The 19538-nt window shown below is 43.2% G+C and overlaps 1 protein-coding gene across 2 annotated transcripts in view; it reads left to right on the forward strand.

Moving 5' to 3' along the window:
- pdgfrb (platelet-derived growth factor receptor, beta polypeptide) overlaps positions 1–19531 on the forward strand; it is a 59295-nt gene extending 39764 nt beyond the window's left edge. Inside the window, exons 10-23 of one of the 2 annotated variants that reach the window (XM_029732867.1) lie at positions 81–289; positions 610–704; positions 837–969; positions 1122–1226; positions 1325–1435; positions 3615–3774; positions 5623–5789; positions 9978–10096; positions 13199–13321; positions 15116–15227; positions 15765–15864; positions 15982–16087; positions 16414–16703; positions 17606–19531. In XM_029732867.1, coding sequence (XP_029588727.1) covers positions 81–289; positions 610–704; positions 837–969; positions 1122–1226; positions 1325–1435; positions 3615–3774; positions 5623–5789; positions 9978–10096; positions 13199–13321; positions 15116–15227; positions 15765–15864; positions 15982–16087; positions 16414–16703; positions 17606–17759 — 1984 coding nt within the window. In that variant the 3' untranslated portion in view covers positions 17760–19531. The remainder of the gene's footprint in view (positions 1–80; positions 290–609; positions 705–836; positions 970–1121; positions 1227–1324; positions 1436–3614; positions 3775–5622; positions 5790–9977; positions 10097–13198; positions 13322–15115; positions 15228–15764; positions 15865–15981; positions 16088–16413; positions 16704–17605) is intronic. The other variant, XM_029732869.1, reaches the window with a different exon arrangement.
- Positions 19532–19538: the final 7 nt, after the last annotated feature.

A 19538-nucleotide genomic window follows, 5' to 3' on the forward strand; every position in this document is an offset into this window, starting at 1 on the left:
AGTAAAGGTAGCAGTAGTAGTTCACCTTCACTACTGTACTATTGAAACACCTGTAGTTATTATTATAACATCTGTCCCAGGTGCAGTAACCGGAGCACAGTGTGGCAGCCCCTAGTGTCAGACCCCGAGACCCTGAGCGTCCAGACCAACGTCAGCTTCAACGAGAGCCGTAAGGTGGGCCAGGTCCGCAGCCAGGTCATCTTCCACAAGCCCCAGCAGGTGAGCGTCCGCTGCGAGGCTAGCAACGAGAGAGGACTCCGCAGGAGGGACGTCAAACTGGTGTCCAGCAGTATGTATCTAAAGATAGAACCGAACAATGATGCTATTGCCATTATCTAAGAACAACATTTTATCGATGGGGATATTTGTATTTCGATGTGTATCTACCTAAGGGGTTGCATTTATCAAGCACATACTGTAACTAGACAGTCCTGGAGAGTTGCAGGGTGTACTGTGCAGGCTGTTGGTTCCAGTCCAGCACTAGCACACCTGATAAATAATAGTTTATGTATAAATAATGGTGTGAATGTTAATACTAGGAACAAATGTTCTCTGTGACTATGTCGACTATGTAATAGTTGGACGTTAATGTTCTGTGTTGTGTTCTAGCTTTTTTCTCCCAGGTGGCAGTGTTGGCTGCGGTTCTAGCCCTGGTAGTCATCGTCATCATCTCCATCATCATCCTCATCGCTGTGTGGAGGAAGGTGAGACTACACAAAGACACAATGAACAATGTTAAAACAACAATGCAAAATGGAGTACAATTACTAACTCACTCATGGTATCTCAATGTGCCTGAGTGATTGGGTAACTCTTACTCTTGTGTGTTGCCTCAGAAGCCTCGCTATGAGATCAGGTGGAAGGTGATCGAGTCAGTGAGTCTGGACGGACATGAGTACATCTACGTTGACCCCATCCATCTGCCCTATGACCTTGCCTGGGAGATGCCCCGAGACAGCCTGGTGCTGGGTAAGGACCAGGAACCATGGGGGAAGGGGGTGCCAATGATGTCTATGGGGGTACCCCCAACCTTTATTTGATAGTATATTTAATAGAGACAGATACAAGTTACTGTTCATATTGACTTTTCTGATTTGGGCAATGTTTGTGTTGTGTTCCAGGTCGTACTCTTGGGTCCGGAGCATTCGGCAGGGTGGTCGAAGCAACCGCGTATGGTCTCGGTCATTCCCAGTCCAGCACGAAAGTGGCAGTGAAAATGCTCAAATGTAAGTGAGAACAATCATCTTCAGCATAGAGGTAGTTTTAAGCCTGTATGCCAGTCTGTTTCATGCTTTAGTTCTCTGACCTCTGACCACTCCTCCAGCCACGGCCAGGAGGAGTGAGACCCAGGCTCTAATGTCAGAGCTGAAGATCATGAGCCACCTGGGGCCTCACCTCAACATTGTCAACCTGCTGGGGGCCTGCACCAAACAGGGTGAGCCCTGCCCCCGTCACCACAGCAACAATCACAAGCTCACAACCTAATGTCATTAGTCTCTGAAATCCCAGACCTAGGGCAACAGCATGTACAGTGGCTTGCGAAAGTATTCACCCCCTGTCACGTCCTGACCATAGAGAGCTCTTATTTTCTATGGTAGAGTAGGTCAAGGTCAGGGCGTGCCGGGGGTGGTTATCTAGTTTATTTAGTTCTATGTTGTTTTGGTTCTAGTTACTTTTTTCTATGTTAGGATTTTTGTGTGATCCCCAATTAGAGGCAGCTGGTCATTGTTGTCTCTAATTGGGGATCATATTTAAGTAATTGTTTTTCCCACCTGTGTTTGTGGGAGATTATTTTGAGTTAGTGCATGTTGCACCTCTTTCGTCACGGTTTGTGTTTTGTTTGTAGTTTATTGTTTGTTTTGCAAAGTTTCACATTAAAATAAAAGATGTGGAACGATACCCACGCTGCGCTTTGGTCTCCCTACAACGAACGTGACAGAATCTCCCACCACCAGAGTACCAAGCAGCGTGGCCAGGAGTGGACATGGGAGGAGATCCTGGATGGCAAGGGGCTCTGGACGCAGATTTGGGAATATCGCCGTCCAAGGGAGGAGATAGAGGCAGCAAAAGAGGAACGGCGACGATACGAGGAATTAGCACGGCAACGACGGAAACCCAAGAGGCAGCTCAAAAGATTGTTGGGGGGGGCACACGGGGAGATTGGCGGAGTCAGGGTTTAGACCTGAGCCAACTCCCCGTGCTTACTGTGGGGAGCAGGAGCGTGTGACCAGTCAGGCACTGTGTTATGCAGTGATGCGCACTGTATCTCCAGTGCGCATTCATAGCCCGGTGCGCACTGTGCCTGCGCCCCGTATTTGCCGGGCTAAAGTGAGCATTCAGCCAGCACGGGTTGTGCCGGCTCAACGCTCCTGGTCTCCAGTACACCTCCTCGGTCCAGGATATCCTGCGCCAGCTCTACGCACTGTGTCGCCAGTGCGCATTCACAGCCCAGTTCGTCCTGTGCCAGCACCCCGCACTTGCCGGGCTAAAGTGAGTGTTCAGCCAGGACGGGTTGTGCCAGCTCTACGCTCCAGACCTCCAGTGCGCCTCCACGGTTCAGTATATCCTGCACCGGTTCTACGCACCAGGTCTCCAGTGCGCCTCCACGGCCCAGTACGTCCTGTGCCTCCTCCTCGCACTCTCCCTGGAGTGAGTGTCCTCAGTCCAGTACGTCCTGTGCCTGCTCCCCGCACTCGCCCTGAAGTGCGTGTCACTAGTCCGGTGCCACCGGCTTAAAGTGGTCCTATGGACAGATATTCCAATCTCCACTGTGGAACTTTGCAGCTCCTTCAGGGTTATCTTTGGTCTCTTTGTTGCCTTTTTGATAAATGCCCTCCTTGCCTGGTCTGTGAGTTTTGGTGGGCGGCCATCTCTTGGCAGGTTTGTTGTTGTGCCCTATTCTTTCCATTTTTCAAAAATGGATTTAATGGTGCTCCGTGGGATGTTCAACGTTTCTGATATTTTTATATAACTCAACCCTGATCTGTACTTCTCCACAACTTTGTCCCTGACCTGTTTGGAGAGCTCCTTGGTCTTCATGGTGCCGCTTGCTTGGTGGTGCCCCTTGCTTAGTGGTGTTGCAAACTCTGGGGCCTTTCAGAACAGGTGTATATATACTGAGATCGTGTGACAGATCATGTGATACTTAGATTGCACACAGGTGGGCTCTATTTAACTAATTATATGACTTCTGAAGGTAATTAGTTGTACCAGATCTTATTTAGGGGCTTCATAGCAAAGGGGGTGAATTCATATGCACGCACCACTTTTCCAGGTTTTTTATGTTGAATTTTTTCAAACAAGTTATTTTTTTCATTTCACTTCACCAATTTGGACTATTTTGTGTATGTCCATTACATGAAATCCATTTAAATTACAGGTTGTAATGCAACAAAATAGGAAAAACACCAAGGGGGTGAATACTTACGCAAGGCACTGTATGCTGGAACATTGTTAGGCAGATGGGTTGCCTCCCACACTAAGGGGACTATAACATCATAGTTACAAACCTTTCTTTTTACTAACCATGTAATTGTATGTGTAATACAATAGTTCACACAAATTCTTCCCCGATGAAGATAAAAATGTCCCTTTTGTGGCACCCAACCTCTCAGGCCCTCTCTACCTGGTGACAGAGTACTGTCGCTATGGAGACCTGGTGGACTACTTACACAAGAACAAGCACACGTTCCTGCAGTACTACCTTGAAAAGAACCAGGAGGACTCTGGCTGCCGCATCTCTGGAGGGAGCACTCCTCTCAGCCAGAGGAAAGGGTGAGAGCTACCTCTTCATCTGGGGGTCTGTCACGAGAATTTTCAATCCCAATGATAATAACTAATAAGCTTTGACTAATCCACAAGGTTTGTAAGACACTGGGTTAATAGTAATTAGGCAAAGACTCAGCTTATGCAAAAGGTTCGTACAGTTTATTCAGAGAACGTTCTGAAGTCCATTATTCAAAGACATTCATTTTATAACTTGCTTCTTCCTTACACACATACATCCACACAAACAGTAGATATCCTACGCACATACATACACACGAACAGTAGGTGGGATGTATCCCTCCCCAGAGTTCTCACCGCTGTTTATCACTACTCAGCACTGTCCATTCCATTCCCCTGAGATTAGAGGAACCTTGAAGTACTCCCTGTCCTATCATAAGTTTCTCAGAGTTCTAGCCAGGTCGAGCCAAACAGTCTAATTGTTATTTTCTTAGGCACACACATACATTTCTCTTTCTCACAGGTCTCTACTAAACCTTATGGGACTTACGTTTAGTACTTTAATTATTCATTATACATGCTACATAAACTAATAATCACTAATAGTTAGGTTTCAGGGTAGAATTATTTAATCATTATATTTAAACATATAAATCCTTTATCAGGGTCACTCAGGTCTTCATTTGGAAGATAAAGAAGAGGTTATATTGGCCAGTGCGTGGATCAAGTACAACCACAAAAAAAGACATACACTACTGTTCAAAAGTTTGGGGTCACTTAGAAATGTCCTTGTTTTTGAATGACAAGCACATTTTTTGCCCATTAAAATAACATCAAATTGATCAGAAATACAGTGTAGACACTGTAAATGTTGTAAATGACTATTGTAGCTGGAAACTGCTGATTTATAATGGATATTTACATAGGCCTTCTTTAGAATAGTTGAGTATCTGGAGCATAAGCATTTGTGGGTTCGATTATAGGCTCAAAATGGCCAGAAACAAAGAACTTTCTGAAACTCGTCAGTCTGTTCTTGTTCTGAGAAATGAAGGCTATTCCATGAGAGAAATTGCCAAGAGACTGACGCGTTTCAGAAGAAAGTTCTTTGTTTCTGGCCATTTTGAGCCTGTAATTGAACCCACAAATGCTGATGCTCCAGATACTCGACAGAAGGCCAGTTGTATTGCTTCTTTAATCAGAGCACAGTTTTCAGCTGTGCTAACATAATTGCAAAAAGGTTTTCGAATGATCAATTAGCCTTTTAAAATGATAAACTTGGATTAGCTAACACAACGTGCCATTGGAACACAGGAGTGATGGTTGCTGATAATGGGCCTCTGTACGCCTATGTAGACATTCCATTCAAAATCAGCCGTTTCCAGCTACAATAGTCATTTACAACATTAACAATGTCTACACTGTATTTCTGATCAATTTGATGTTATTTTAATGGACAAAAAATGTGCTTTTCTTTCAAAAACAAGGAAATTTCTAAGTGACGCCAACCTTTTGAACAGTAGTGTACATATGTAGGATCTTAATTTGATCACCCTGTTGCAGGAGAACTTTTCTGCAAGGCAGGAAATGTAAACGTGTTGTTTATTTGAGCTTTAAAAATGCTTCTGAAGTTGTCATTTCCACTTTGAAATTTCAGACTTGATTTTCATTTACAAAAAATGTATCAACCACAAAAATGTCCATTCATTATAATCCACATAATAATTTGCATTTCCTGCTGCTGCAGGGTTATTCCTGCTGTAGCAAACTACCTCAAATTTAGATCCTACATCCGTAGACATTCAATTACAAAATGAGGCCATAGAAACATAGAGATGACCATGAGGTTTTTTATTTTTCATTATACTTTACCCTAATGTGTCCCAAATATCTTGGCAGCTACGTGTCATTTGGCAGTGAGTGTGACGGTGGTTACATGGACATGAGTAAGGACGAGCCCACAGTGTACGTCCCCATGCAGGAGCTGAAAGACACCATCAAATACGCTGACATCCAGGCTTCTCCCTATGAGTCTCCCTATCAGCACGACCATTACCAGGAACAAGGTATAGAGTCCAAGAAATGCAGAGCCATAACAAAGCTCAAGCGTACTGTATACTTTGTATATTTTAGGTCTGTTATATGTCAAACATATGGGAAGCACATGAGAAGAGAAAGCGCAGGAGGATGGGTTAAGGACAATTTAATTGTTTATTTGACCTACAGAGCCTCTATGTACACTGAGTGTACAAAACACTAAGGACACCTGCTCCTTCCATGACAGAGACTGACCAGTTGAATCCAGGTGAAAACTATGATCCCTTATTGATGTCACTTATTAAATCCACTTCAATCAGTGTAGATGAAGGGGAGGAGACAGGTTAAAGACGGATTTTTAAGCCTTGAGACAACTGAGACATGGATTGTGTATGACATCAATAAGGGATCATAGCTTTCACCTGGATTCACCTGGTCAGCCGTCAAGGAAAGAGCAGGTGTTAAAATGGCGCCGAAGAGGATGGCGTACGTTTTACATGCCCGTAACCAATTGTGCTATTTTGTTCATTTTTTTGCGTTGTTTGTAACTTATCTTTTTTACTTATTTTGTATATAAAGTTGCTGCTACCGTCTCTTATGACCGAAAATAACTTCTGGACATCAGAACTGGGATTACTTACCACGAACTGGAAGAAGCTTTTTCCTGTAACGAGTCCAACGAGAAAGATATACTGCTCTCCCGGAACAGGCCCAAATCCCCATCATATGCATGAAGAAAAGATAGAGGAAAAGAGGATGCAGATTGGGCTGCCTTTTGAGAATCCGTAGGCGAGCGAGTAAACTCCCACTGCCATCAATTCTACTTGCTAACATGTAATCATTGGAAAATAAAACATTAAGAACTGTAATATCTTGTGTTTCACCGAGTCGCGGCTGAACGAGAACGCGGATAATATAGAGCTGATTTTCAATGCACCGGCAGAACAGAGAAGCCACGTCTGGTAAGACGAGGGGTGGGGGGTGTGAGTCTTTTTGTCAATAACAGCTGGTGCGCGATGTCTAATATTAAAGAAGTCTCGAGGTATTGCTCGTCTGAGGTAGAGTACCTCATGATAAGCTGTAGACCACACTGTCTGCCAAGAGAGTTCTCATCCATATTATTTGTAGCCGTCTATTTACCACCACAGACCGATGCTGGCACTAAGACCGCACTCAACCAACTCTATAAGGCCATAAGCAAACAAGAAAATGCTCACCCAGGAGCGGCGCTCCTAGTGGCTGGGGACTTTAATGCAGGCAAACTTAAATCAGTTTTACCACATTTTTACCAGCATGTCACATGTGCAACCAGAGGAAAAACAACTCTAGACCACCTTTACTTCACACACAGAGATGCATACAAAGCTCTCCCCCGCCCTCCATTTGGCAAATCTGACCATAATTCTATCCTCCTGATTCCTGCTTACAAACAAAAACTAAAGCAGGAAGTACCAGTGACTCGCTCAATACGGAAGTGGTCAGATGAAGTGGATGCTACGCTACAGGACTGTTTTGTTAGCACAGACTGGAATATGTTCCGGGATTCATCCAATGACATTGAGGAGTATACCACCTCCGTCATCGGCGTCTTCAATAAGTGCATCGACAACGTCGTCCCCACAGTGACCGTACGTACATATTCCAACCAGAAGCCATGGATTACAGGCAACATCCACATCAAGCTAAAGGCTAGAGCTGCCGCTTTCAAGGAGCAGACACTAATCCGGACGCCTATAAGAAATCCCGCTATGCCCTCAGATGAACTATCAAACAAGCAAAGTGTCAATACAGGATTAAGATTGAATCCTACTACACCGGCTCTGACGCTCATCCGATGTGGCAGGGCTTGAAAACTATTACAGACTACAAAAGGAAACCCAGACGCGAGCTGCTCAGTGATGCGTGCCTACCAGACGAGCTACATGCCTTTAATGTTCACTTCGAGGCAAGCAACATTGAAGCATGCACAAGTTCACCAGGTGTCCTGGATGACTGTGTGATAACGCTCTCGGTAGCTGATGTGAGCAAGACCTTTAAGCATGTCAACATTCACAAAGCCGCGGTGCCAGATGGATTATCAGGAGCTGTACTCAAAGCATGCGCGGACCAACTGGCAAGGGTCTTCACTGACATTGTCAACCTCTCACTGACTGAGTCTGTAATACCTACATGTTTCAAGCAGACCAACATAGTCCCTGTGCCCAAGGAAGTGAAGGTAACCTGCCTAAATAATTACCGTCCGTAGCACTCACATCGGTAGCCATGAAGTGCTTTGAAAGGCTGGTCATGGCTCTCATCAACAGCATCCTCCCGGATACCCTAGACCCACTCTAATTCGCATACCACCGCAACAGATTCACAGATGACGCAATCTCAATCGCCCTCCACACTGCCCTTTCCCAGCTGGACCAAAGGAACACCTATGTGAAAATGTTGTTTATTGACTACAGCTCAGCGTTCAACACCATAGTGCCCATGAAGCTCATCACTAAGCTAAGGACCCTGGGACTAAACACCTCACTCTGCAACTGGATCCTGGACTTCCTGACGGGCCGCCCCCAGCTGGTAAGGGTAGGCAACAACACGTCTGCCACGCTGATCCTCAACAGTGGGGCCCCTCAGGATGTGTACTTAGTCCCCTCCTGTACTCCCTGTTCACCCATGACTGCGTGGCCAAAAAACGAACAAAACCATCATTAAGTTTGCTGACGACACAACAGTGGTAGGCCTGATCACCGACAACGATGAGACAGCCTATAGGGAGGAGGTCAGAACTGGCAGTGTCGTGCCAGGACAACAACCTCTCCCTCAATGTGAGCAAGACAAAGGAGCTGTTCGTGGACAACAGGAAAAGGAGGGCCGAACAGGCCCCCATTAACATCAACGCAGTTATAGTGGAGCGTGTCGATAGTTTCAAGTTCTCTGGTGTCCAAATCACCAACGATCTATCATGATCCAAACACACCAAGACTGTCGTGAAGAGGGCATAACAAAACCTTTTCCCCCTCAGGAGACTGAAAAGATTTGGCATGGGTCCCCAGATCCTCAAAAACTTCTACAGCTGCACCATCTAGAGCATTGAGCATTGTGACCTGGTATGGCAACTGCTCGGCATCTGACCATAAGGCGCTACAGAGGGTAGTGCGTACGGCCCAGTACATCACTGGGGCTTAGCCTCCTGCAACCCAGGACCTATATAATAGGCGGTGTCAGAGGAAAGCCCATAAAATTGCCAGAGTGTCACGTCCTGACCAGTAAAATAGTTATTTGTCATTGTAGTTTGGTCAGGGTGTGGCAGGGGGTGTTTGTTTTTGGTTTAGGTTCTATGTTTATATCTAGTTTTCTATTTCTATATTGGGTTTTTGGTAGGACCTCCAATTAGAGGCAGCTGGTTGTCGTTGTCTCTAATTGGAGGCCATATTTAGTTGAGGTTTGTTTCACTTGTGTTTTGTAGGTGGTTATTTTCTGTATAGCCTGTGTGCCTTATGGAACTGTTTTTCATCATACATTTATTTTGTTTAAGTGTTATCTTTAAATAAATTAAGTATGAGCACTTTACCCGCTGCGCCTTGGTCCTATCCTTTCGACGCCTATGACACAGAGACTCCAGTCACCCAAGTCATGGACTGTTATTTTTCTGCTACCGCACGGCAAGAGGTGCCGGAGCGCCAAGTCTAGGACCAAAAGGCTCCTTAACAGCTTCTACCCCCAAGCCATAAGACTGCTGAACAATTAATCAAATGGCCACTGGACTATTACATTGACCCCCCCCTCCATTTGTTTTGTACACTGCTGCTACTCGCTATTTATTATCTATGCATATTCACTTCACACCTACCTACATGTACAAATTATATCTAACATGTACCCCCGCACACTGACTCGGTACCGGTACCGCCGGTATATAGCCTCGTTATTGTTATGATATTGTGTTCCCTTTTATTATTTTAGTTTATTTGGTAAATATTTTCTTAACTCTTAAACTGCACTGTTGGGAAAGGGCTTGTATGTAAGCATTTCACGGTAAGGTCTACACTTGTTGTATTTGGCGCATGTGACAAATAAAGTTTGAGTTTATTTGATTTGTTATTGATGTTTCGTACACTCAGTGTATACTGTCCATGTGTATCATCTGAACATCTATTCACCTTTACATTGTCTCTCTTTTTTTACCTCGTTAATGAACCCTGCCATCCTTGTCTCTGCTCTCCCTCCAGACCAGACCATAATGGACCCTGCCCTGTTCATCAGTGACTCTACCACCCTCAGCTATGCTGACCTCATCGGCTTCAGCTACCAGGTGGCCAAAGGCATGGAGTTCCTCGCCTCCAAGAACGTATGTAACGTTTTATTTACTCAGCCTTTACTAATTACATGGAATCTAAACTTTATTGATATATATGTATTTATCATTTACCCTTTATTGAGCCAGGCACAGTAATTACAGAGCTGTAGATATGGATATAGAATGTACTTCACCATCAATAGTTAATGTCCAGTCTGACCTTGGCTTCCTGTAACCCTGTTGTTTACATGGGCAATCAGCAGTTGAAACAATAACAAAGCATCTTCCCTGCCAATGTTTTGGTTAAAAGCTGATAGATGGGGCTGGAGAAAGTAACCACTCTCAAATAGACAGAGCTATGGATGCAACAGCTGATCCAAAATGACATATACAATTAGTTTGATATGTACACTAAACAAAAATATAAATACAACATGTAAAGTGTTGGTCCCATGTTTCATAAACTGAAATATAAGATCCCAGAAACGTTCCTTAAGCACTAAAAGCGTATTTCTCTCAAATGTCATGCACACATTTGTTTACATCCCTGTTAGTGAGCATTTCTCCTTTTCCGAGATAATCCATCCACCTGGCAGGTGTTGCATATCAAGAAGCTGATGAAATAGCATGATCATTCCACAGGTGCAAATTGTACTGGGACAATAAAAGGCCACTTTAAAATGTGTAGTTTTGTCACAAAACACAATGCCACAGATGTCTCAAGTCTTGAGGGAGCGTACAATAAGCATGCTGACTGCAGGAATGTCCAACAAAGCTGTTGCCAGAGAATTCAATGTTAATTTCTCTACCATAAGTCGCCTCCAACTTCGTTTTAGAGAAATTGGCAGTACATCGAACCGGCCTCAGAACCGCATACCACGTGTATGGCATTGTGTTTTAGCATGATTATGCACGGCCCCATGTCGCAAGGATTTGTACACAATTCCTGGAAACTGAAAAGGTCCCAGTTCTTCCATGGCCTGCATACTCATCAGACATGTCACCCATTGAGCATGTTCGGGATGCCTTGGATCGACGTGTAGCGTGTTACATTTCCCGACAATATCCAGCAACTAAGCACAGCCATTGAAGAGGAGTGGGACAACATTCCACAGGCCACAATCAACAGCCTGATCAACTATATGTGAAGGAGATGTGTGGTGGTCACACCAAATACGGAATGGTTTTCTGATCCATGCCCCTACCTTTTTTTTAAGGTATCTGTGACCAACAGATACATATCTGTATTCCCAGTCATGTGAAATCCATAGATTAGGGCCTAATTTATTTATTTAATTTCATTGATTTACTTATATGAACTGTGCCTCAGTAAAATATTTGAGACACTCAGACATAATTTACAAACTAACATTTGTGTTTAGTGAGTCCTTCAGATCAGAACCAGTAGAGATGCCAGGTATGTTCTCTTGATAAGTGTGTGAATTGGCCCATTTTCCTGTCCTGCTAAGCATTCAAAATGTAACGAGTACTTTTGGGTGTCAGGGAAAATATATGGAGTAAAAAGTACATTATTTTATTTAGGAATGTAATGAAGTAAAAGTTGTCAAAAATATAAATAGTAAAGTACAGATACCCCCAAAAAGTACTTAAGTGGTACTTTAAAGTAATTTATACCACTGACAGAATCAGAATCCCATTTATTGTCCTACAATTGGAAAATCATGGCACAGCTCACACAGGAATAACTAAAACAAATATGAAAACACAGAAGAAACAAACAGTGTTGGTTATGCTTACAGAGGACTGGGTGTTATCTATTCTCACGGCCTGAGGTCTGCCACTTAAACAGTTGTGGATCCAGCGAATGATGGTGGGAGATATGTCCAGGTTACTGAGCTTCTGGATCATAGTGTGTCGTTGGATGGTGTTGAAGGCATAGCTGAAACCCACGAACAGGATGTGTGCGTAATTCCCCATTCGTTCCAGGAGCCTGTGCAGGCTGCAGACCACCGTGTCATCCGTTCCTCTCCCTGCTTTGTAACAAACTGGTAGGGATCAAGGGCGGAGTGAACGGTGGGTAGTAGTAGGATGTTAAGAACCAGTCTTTCCAAGAATTTCATGATCAGTGACTTGAGAGCAACATGCCGGTTGAACTCAGTCGAGGTAGACTTTTTAGGAATGGGGACGATGGTAGATGTTTTCTATAGGGTGGGGATTGTGCCAGTGGATAGCAATAGGTGGAAGGCTGTGGAGGATTGGGATGAGCTCAGCAGCTCAGGCTTTTGGGACTCGACACTCCCGCCTGGCCTTGCACTTACTGTAGCTTTCCGCTGGTATACCGCCACCTCCTCCTCACTGAAGAGTGGGGCAGGGGAATCAGTAAAGTGGAGGGCATCCAGCAGGTTCTCACAGCTTCTGGATCATAGTGGGTATCAAAACGTGGGTATCAAAACATGAGAAGAAGTTTCTTTGTACTCCCTGACGAAGGCCATGCAGCCGAAACGTTGTTTCTATTGAACATGCCATACAAATCAAGGCATTTTAATTAATTATATGAAGAGTGCCTTGGTCCGCCTTGCTTTTTGATAACCAATTTACCCCTTTTACCAAAGAGCACCTTCTGTCTACCACTTTTGTGTACCTTAGCAGCGCTTCCCTTCCTCCTCTTTTTTCTACATGACAAGAAGTTGTTGGACAAGGCGAGTGGGTCATCATGGGCCGGTGGAGATGGTTTGTCAGAGTAGCCTGCCAACTTCCTGACTTTTGAAAGACCTGCTTAGCAATCATGTTGCTGTTTTCCACCTCCACCTTGTATCTTAGTGTGGCTCGTTGGATGGCATGTTTGAGGGAGCTGTTCAGTTGGCGCAGGGACTGCATGTCCCGATGGGAGAACGCAATCTTCTTCATCCGTAATGCGTTTTTGATCTTGCCATTAATCCATGGTTTGTCATTCGGAAATAACCTGGTGGTTCTCATGGGGATCACACGGTGTGTACAGAACTTGATACTGTCCGCTATTGTGGTAAGCATTTCATCAATGATGTTGTTGGGTATTACAGTAAAGCTCACGAGGCATATATACGTCCTACGCTTCAAGAATCAAAGGGTACATAATATATCATACATTTTATAAGTCCAAAAATGAATGTAGCAACTGCAGATTGCCCCTTTTTAAAACCCTCTCCTCCTCAGTGTGTCCATCGTGACCTGGCCGCCAGGAACGTGTTGATCTGTGAGGGGAAACTGGTGAAGATCTGTGACTTTGGCCTAGCCAGAGACATCATGCACGATTCCAACTACATCTCCAAAGGCAGTGTGAGTGGCAGGCTCACTAAGGGTCACTCATACACATACAATGGGGGGAAAAGTATTTGATCCCCTGCTGATTTTGTACGTTTTCCCACTGACAAAGAAAGGATCAGTCTATAATTTTAATGGTAGGTTTATTTGAACAGTGAGAGACAGAATATATCCAGAAAAACGCATGTCAGAAATTTTATAAATTGATTTGCATTTTAATGAGGGAAATAAGTATTTGACCCCCTCTCAATCAGAAAGATTTCTGGCTCCCAGGTGTCTTTTTATACAGGTAACGAGCTGAGATTAGGAGCACACTCTTAAAGGGAGTGCTCCTAACCGCAGCTTGCTACCTGTAAAAAAGACACCTGTCCACAGAAGCAATCAGTCAATCAGATTCCAAACTCTCCACCATGGCAAAGACCAAAGAGCTCTCCAAGGATGTCAGGGACAAGATTGTAGACCTACACAAGGCTGGAATGGGCTACAAGACCATCGCCAAGCAGCTTGGTGAGAAGGTGACAACATTTGGTGCGATTATTCGCAAATGGAAGAAACACAGAAGAACTGTCAATATCCCTCGGCCTGGGGTTCCATGCAAGATCTCACCTCGTGGAGTTGCAATGATCATGAGAACGGTGAGGAATCAGCCCAGAACTACACGGGAGGATCTTGTCAATGATCTCAAGGCAGCTGGGACCATAGTCACCAAGAAAACAATTGGTAACACACTACGCCGTGAAGGACTGAAATCCCGCAGCGCCCGCATGGTCCCCCTGCTGTAGAATACATATACATGCCCGTCTGAAGTTTGCCAATGAACATCTGAATGACTCAGAGGACAACTGGTGAAAGTGTTGTGGTCAGATGAGACCAAAATGGAGCTCTTTGGCATCAACTCAACTCGCTGTGTTTGGAGGAGGAGGAATGCTGCCTATGACCCCAAGAACACCATCTCCACCGTCAAACATGGAGGTGGAAACATTATGCTTTGGGGGTGGTTTTCTGCTAAAGGGACAGGACAACTTCACCGCATCAAAGGGACGATGGACGGGGCCATGTACCGTCAAATCTTGGGTGAGAACCTCCGTCCCTCAGCCAGGGCATTGAAAATGGGTCATGGATGGGTATTCCAGCATGACAATGACCCAAAACACACGGCCAAGGCAACAAAGGAGTGGCTCAAGAAGAAGCACATTAAGGTCCTGGGGTGGCCTAGCCAGTCTCCAGACCTTAATCTCATAGAAAATCTGTGGAGGGAGCTGAAGGTTCGAGTTGCCAAACGTCAGCCTCGAAACCATAATGACTTGGAGAAGATCTGCAAAGAGGAGTGGGACAAAATCCCTCTTGAGATGTGTGCAAACCTGGTGGCCAACTACAAGAAACGTCTGACCTCTGATTGCCAACAAGGGTTTTTCCACCAAGTACTAAGTCATGTTTTGCAGAGGGGTCAAATACTTATTTCCCTCATTAAAATGCAAATCATTTTATAACATTTTTGACATGCGTTTGTCTGGATTATTTTGTTGTTATTCTGTCTCTCACTGTTCAAATAAACCTACTATTAAAATGATAGACTGATCATTTCTTTGTCAGTGGGCAAACGTACAAAATCAGCAGGGGATCAAATACTTTTCCCCCCCACTGTATACATAAAATAAGACAAAGTTTGAACGATCACAGTAAAACACCATTTAAACACCATAAATTACAACTTTCAACCGACTTAAATTGTAAGCCATAACTGCTGCTGTAACCTACCTCTAAGTACCTGGCTGATGCTAACGTTCTCTCTAATTCTGGCCCTCTCAGACATTCCTGCCCCTGAAGTGGATGGCCCCAGAGAGTATCTTCCATAACCTGTACACCACCCTGAGTGACGTGTGGTCCTACGGCATCTTGCTCTGGGAGATCTTCACCCTTGGTACGTGGACGGGAAATGGAATCCATTCAATATTAAGTGATAGATCGAAGAGATTACTATTTGATTAAATCGAAACAACCCATTAACTGGAATTCGTTCAGAAAGATCAGTCGTAGCATGAGCGGTTTGATGACCTCGTTTATTTAATGTATGTTAGTATAGAGGTTTCAAAAGGCTGTCAATACCGTGTTTAAACAGACACGCAGTAAAGTTGTCTTAAGAGGACAAGACGATCAGCTTGTCTAATCCTGAGTCTATTTAGGGTCAGATGAGGTTTTGTTATTAGCTACAGTCCAGGTTTATTATCAATTCATTTTGGGATTTTTACAAATGCTTTTGGAACTGCTGTGACAAGAAGAGTACCAATTGAGAAGTGATTAATTTAGCGTGAAACAGCGTGAACAATGTTTTTCGTGGGAAACCAAATACAGCATGAGTCTTGTTTCATTCGAGATTTGAGAACTTTTAGACACTGCTGATTCAGCATGACTTAAACAGATCAGCCTTTAAATACTTGAATGGTTGATCTTTTAACAGGAGGAACCCCTTACCCTGACCTTCCCATGAATGAGCTGTTTTACAGTGCCTTAAAGAGAGGCTATCGCATGGCCAAACCTAACCATGCCACAGACGAAGTGTAAGTCTCTACCATCACTCTCAAACATCTCTCTCTAATCATGTCTTCTGTCAGTTTTCTTTTTTAGTGACATGTTCAGTTAAAATGTTCAACTAAGGAAGTAATTCTGTCCTCCAGTTATGAAGTGATGCAGAAATGCTGGGATGAGAAGCATGAGAAGAGGCCAGAGTTCTCCTTTCTGGTGCACACCATGGGGAACATGCTCACTGACAGCTATAAAAAGGTATCCTATTAATATAGGGTTTTTCCCTTTACACAATGCATCGGAGGACCAACAGTATTTCCACATCCATCTATGAAACGATCACATTTTTTGCAAAATGTAAAATGCATCATACGGGGATGATTTCTGTATTTTGTAAGTTACATATCGTAAAAACCTGATTACTGACAAGTAAAATATTTTGGGACTATGTCCAGAAAGGACAAATGAAAGAAATACCAAAATATAGTTTTTGGGTGGAGTTTTCCTTTAAGTGTGTTTTGACTATGGACAGATCTGACATTGATCACTGAGATGTATCTAATTGACTATAATTATTGGTACAGAGATACTGCCAAGTCAACGACGAGTTCTTCAAGAGTGACCACCCAGCCGTGGTCCGAACCAAACCCAGGCTCTCCTCTCCCTTCCCCACCCCAGCCATCACCCCCTCCACCGCCCCTGACACCCTCCAGGACCTCAACCCCTACCCCCTAACTGGAGACTTTAGACCAGAGACAGATGGAGAGGAAGTGACAACCTCCTACAACGACTACATCATTCCCATCCCGGACCCCAAGCCTCAGGAGGAAGTCTTCTCCGAGGCCAACAGCATGCCAATGGAAAGCCCCGTGAGGTATGGCTGTCTAACATACTTCCTGACTACAAACACTGACTGCAAATGTGTGCCAAATGCTGATCATGCAGGAAAGATAAAGCATATTTACTCTAGAGGACCTTGTATCGTTACAACACCAACACACAGAGCCATATGTGGTATTTTGATAAAAATCGGTCTTATCTTACCATGTATACACTGAGTGTACTAAACATTAAGAACACCTTCCTAATATTGAGATGCACCATGCACCCCCCTATTTTTCCTTAGAACAGCCTCAATTCATCGGGGCAAGGTGTCGAAAGCGTTCCACACGGATGCTGGCCCACGTTGACTCCATTGCTTCCTACAGTTGTGCCAAGTTGGCTGGATGTCCTTTGGGTGGTGGACCATTGTTGATACACACAGGAAACTGTTGAGGGTGAAAAACCCAGCAGCATTGCAGTTCTTGACACAAACTGGTGCGCTTGGCACCTACTACCATACTCCGTTCAAAGACACTGTCTTGCCCATCCATCCTCTTAATGGCTCGCATACACAATCCATGTCTCAATTGTTTCAAGGCTTCAACATCCTTCTTTAACCTGTCTCCTCCCCTTCATCTACACTGATTGAAGTAGATTTAACAGGTGACATCAATAAGGGATCATAGCTTTCACCTGGATTCACCTGGTCAGTCTGTCATGGAAAGAGCAGGTGCTCATAATGCTTGGTACACTCAGTGTTACATTTTGAGGAATTTGTAAGACATTTAAACTGAAACCTTAGACAAGCCAAGCTGGCAGAAATATGATAGTTTAGGTTTTACATTGTTTGGATTTGTGGCACAATGCTGTAATGTTTTCACCAGAAATGGGACGTAAAATCGTAAAATCCCACGCTTGTTTGTAAAGGAACATGTGTGTTGTTATTCCCTGTAGCTCTCTGGCTCTGGAGGATGATGAGGCTGACTCCATCTCCCAGGAGACAGCAGAGGCAGACACCATTCCAGAAGAGGAGGATCTCCATGCCAACCAGGCTCTGATTCCACTGGAATCTTCTGGAACACCGGAAGTGGAAGACAGCTTCCTGTAGACCTTTGAGAAACTTGGTGGAATGTATAGCAACATTCCTGAATAGCTTTAGTGTGGGGATGGGAAACTTTGATGGGGGTTGGGGCCACATTTTTTTTACTTATCATGAGGGTCCGCAGTGGCTTGCGGGTCTGCGTACACACATCCCTACCCACAAATGCAGTCAGAGACGGTACTAGTTAATTTCCTGCCGCCAGTTGGCCATCCCTGCTTTAGTGGTTTAAGACAACATGTTGCGATTTCAATGAGAAGCTAACCCTAACAACATAAACAATTCCCACTGCTTAAGCAAATATTTCACAACTGGTACTTTCAAAATAATTCTGTGCTGAAAATCAATTGAAAATCAATAATTACAATGAGAGAGTGACATATATTTAATCAATGATGATTGTTGATTGATGATGATTTTAATTAATCTAATCAATGCAAAATACTCCATATTGAAGAGAGGGACCATTTTCAAAGCCTTCACATAATAATGAAGATGGAAAAAATACCAGTATCACATAAGAATAAAAATGTACATCAGGAAATTCATGATTTTAAAATACACTTGTATTATGGTCACTATTGCAGTGTTTCTATGGGGATTTGTCTAGTCATTTTTCCTTTTACATGTGTTGTATTTTTATATTATAAAGATGAAAACATTAGGCTTCTAAAACCCTTTCAGTTTTTTTATCACTAAAAGTGAAGCATGTACTGGTACATTTTGCTTGTGTGAAGAAGTTCACATTTTTAGACGGGTAGGCTACTTTAGTTAGTGAAAACAATCAGAAACACATCATCTTATGGCATCTATACTTCTCAATATCAATGGGATATGACTTTCTAGTTGCACTGAGATATATTTTCTTTGTTTTTACAAATGTGTACTTTCTATTTCAAGTTATTTCGCGGGAATATAATTAACTTAGAGAAAAGATTCATACATTTGGCCTTAATTAAGCAGAATATTGTACATTCAGTAAAGGTTATGTGTCAAATATCATTTTATGTTGTCTTGAGTTTTATAGAGATTTCTTTTCACATTTTATATAGCATTTTGTTTAAACAATTCTGTATACATTTTGCACTTTACAATGTTTAGGAAAACATGAACATTTCCAAGAAAGGGATTTAGGTTCAGTACATAAGAGATTGAATGATGTCTGAGAGGTATGAACAAATTGTATGTTTTTACACGGAGGTACTGACTGAATGAGAAGTGATCTGAGCATATCACTGCCTTAGCACACCTGGTACAAGATTAGTACGTTGTTGTGTACTGTGACCATGACTGATCTAATATCTTTGAAGTGCTTTTGTATTGTATGAAGTTCTATGAAAAATACAAATAGTAGGCCTAATGTTAAAATAAGCTTTTCTTTGGTAGGAGATCTTTTTAGAAATGTGGGTATCGAGATTTTAATCTATATTATTGAAACAATGTAATGATACCTGAGAGAAGTTACTTATTTTCTTGTAACTTGCTTAGAGTCCACTCACAGAGGTTGACCTATGGTTAGATACACTACCACTGAAATATAAATATGCTTATTTGTATACATTTGTCACATGATGTAAGAACACGGAATGCAGAACACGCATGAATGCAGAACATACACACTACATAATGTAGAATATTCACCACACACACGCTATGGTACCAAAGCTTTTCTGTATGTTCACAAATGTATTTTTATATGCAGTATTCTGTATGTTAATTAAAAGTGATTATGTGAAAATAAAAGTTTATAATAAAAATATGATAGATCAGTTCACAAGAAATGTGTTC

The sequence above is a fragment of the Salmo trutta genome, chromosome 3, assembly GCF_901001165.1.
Source record: "Salmo trutta chromosome 3, fSalTru1.1, whole genome shotgun sequence".
Classification (NCBI taxonomy): Eukaryota; Metazoa; Chordata; class Actinopteri; order Salmoniformes; family Salmonidae; genus Salmo; species Salmo trutta.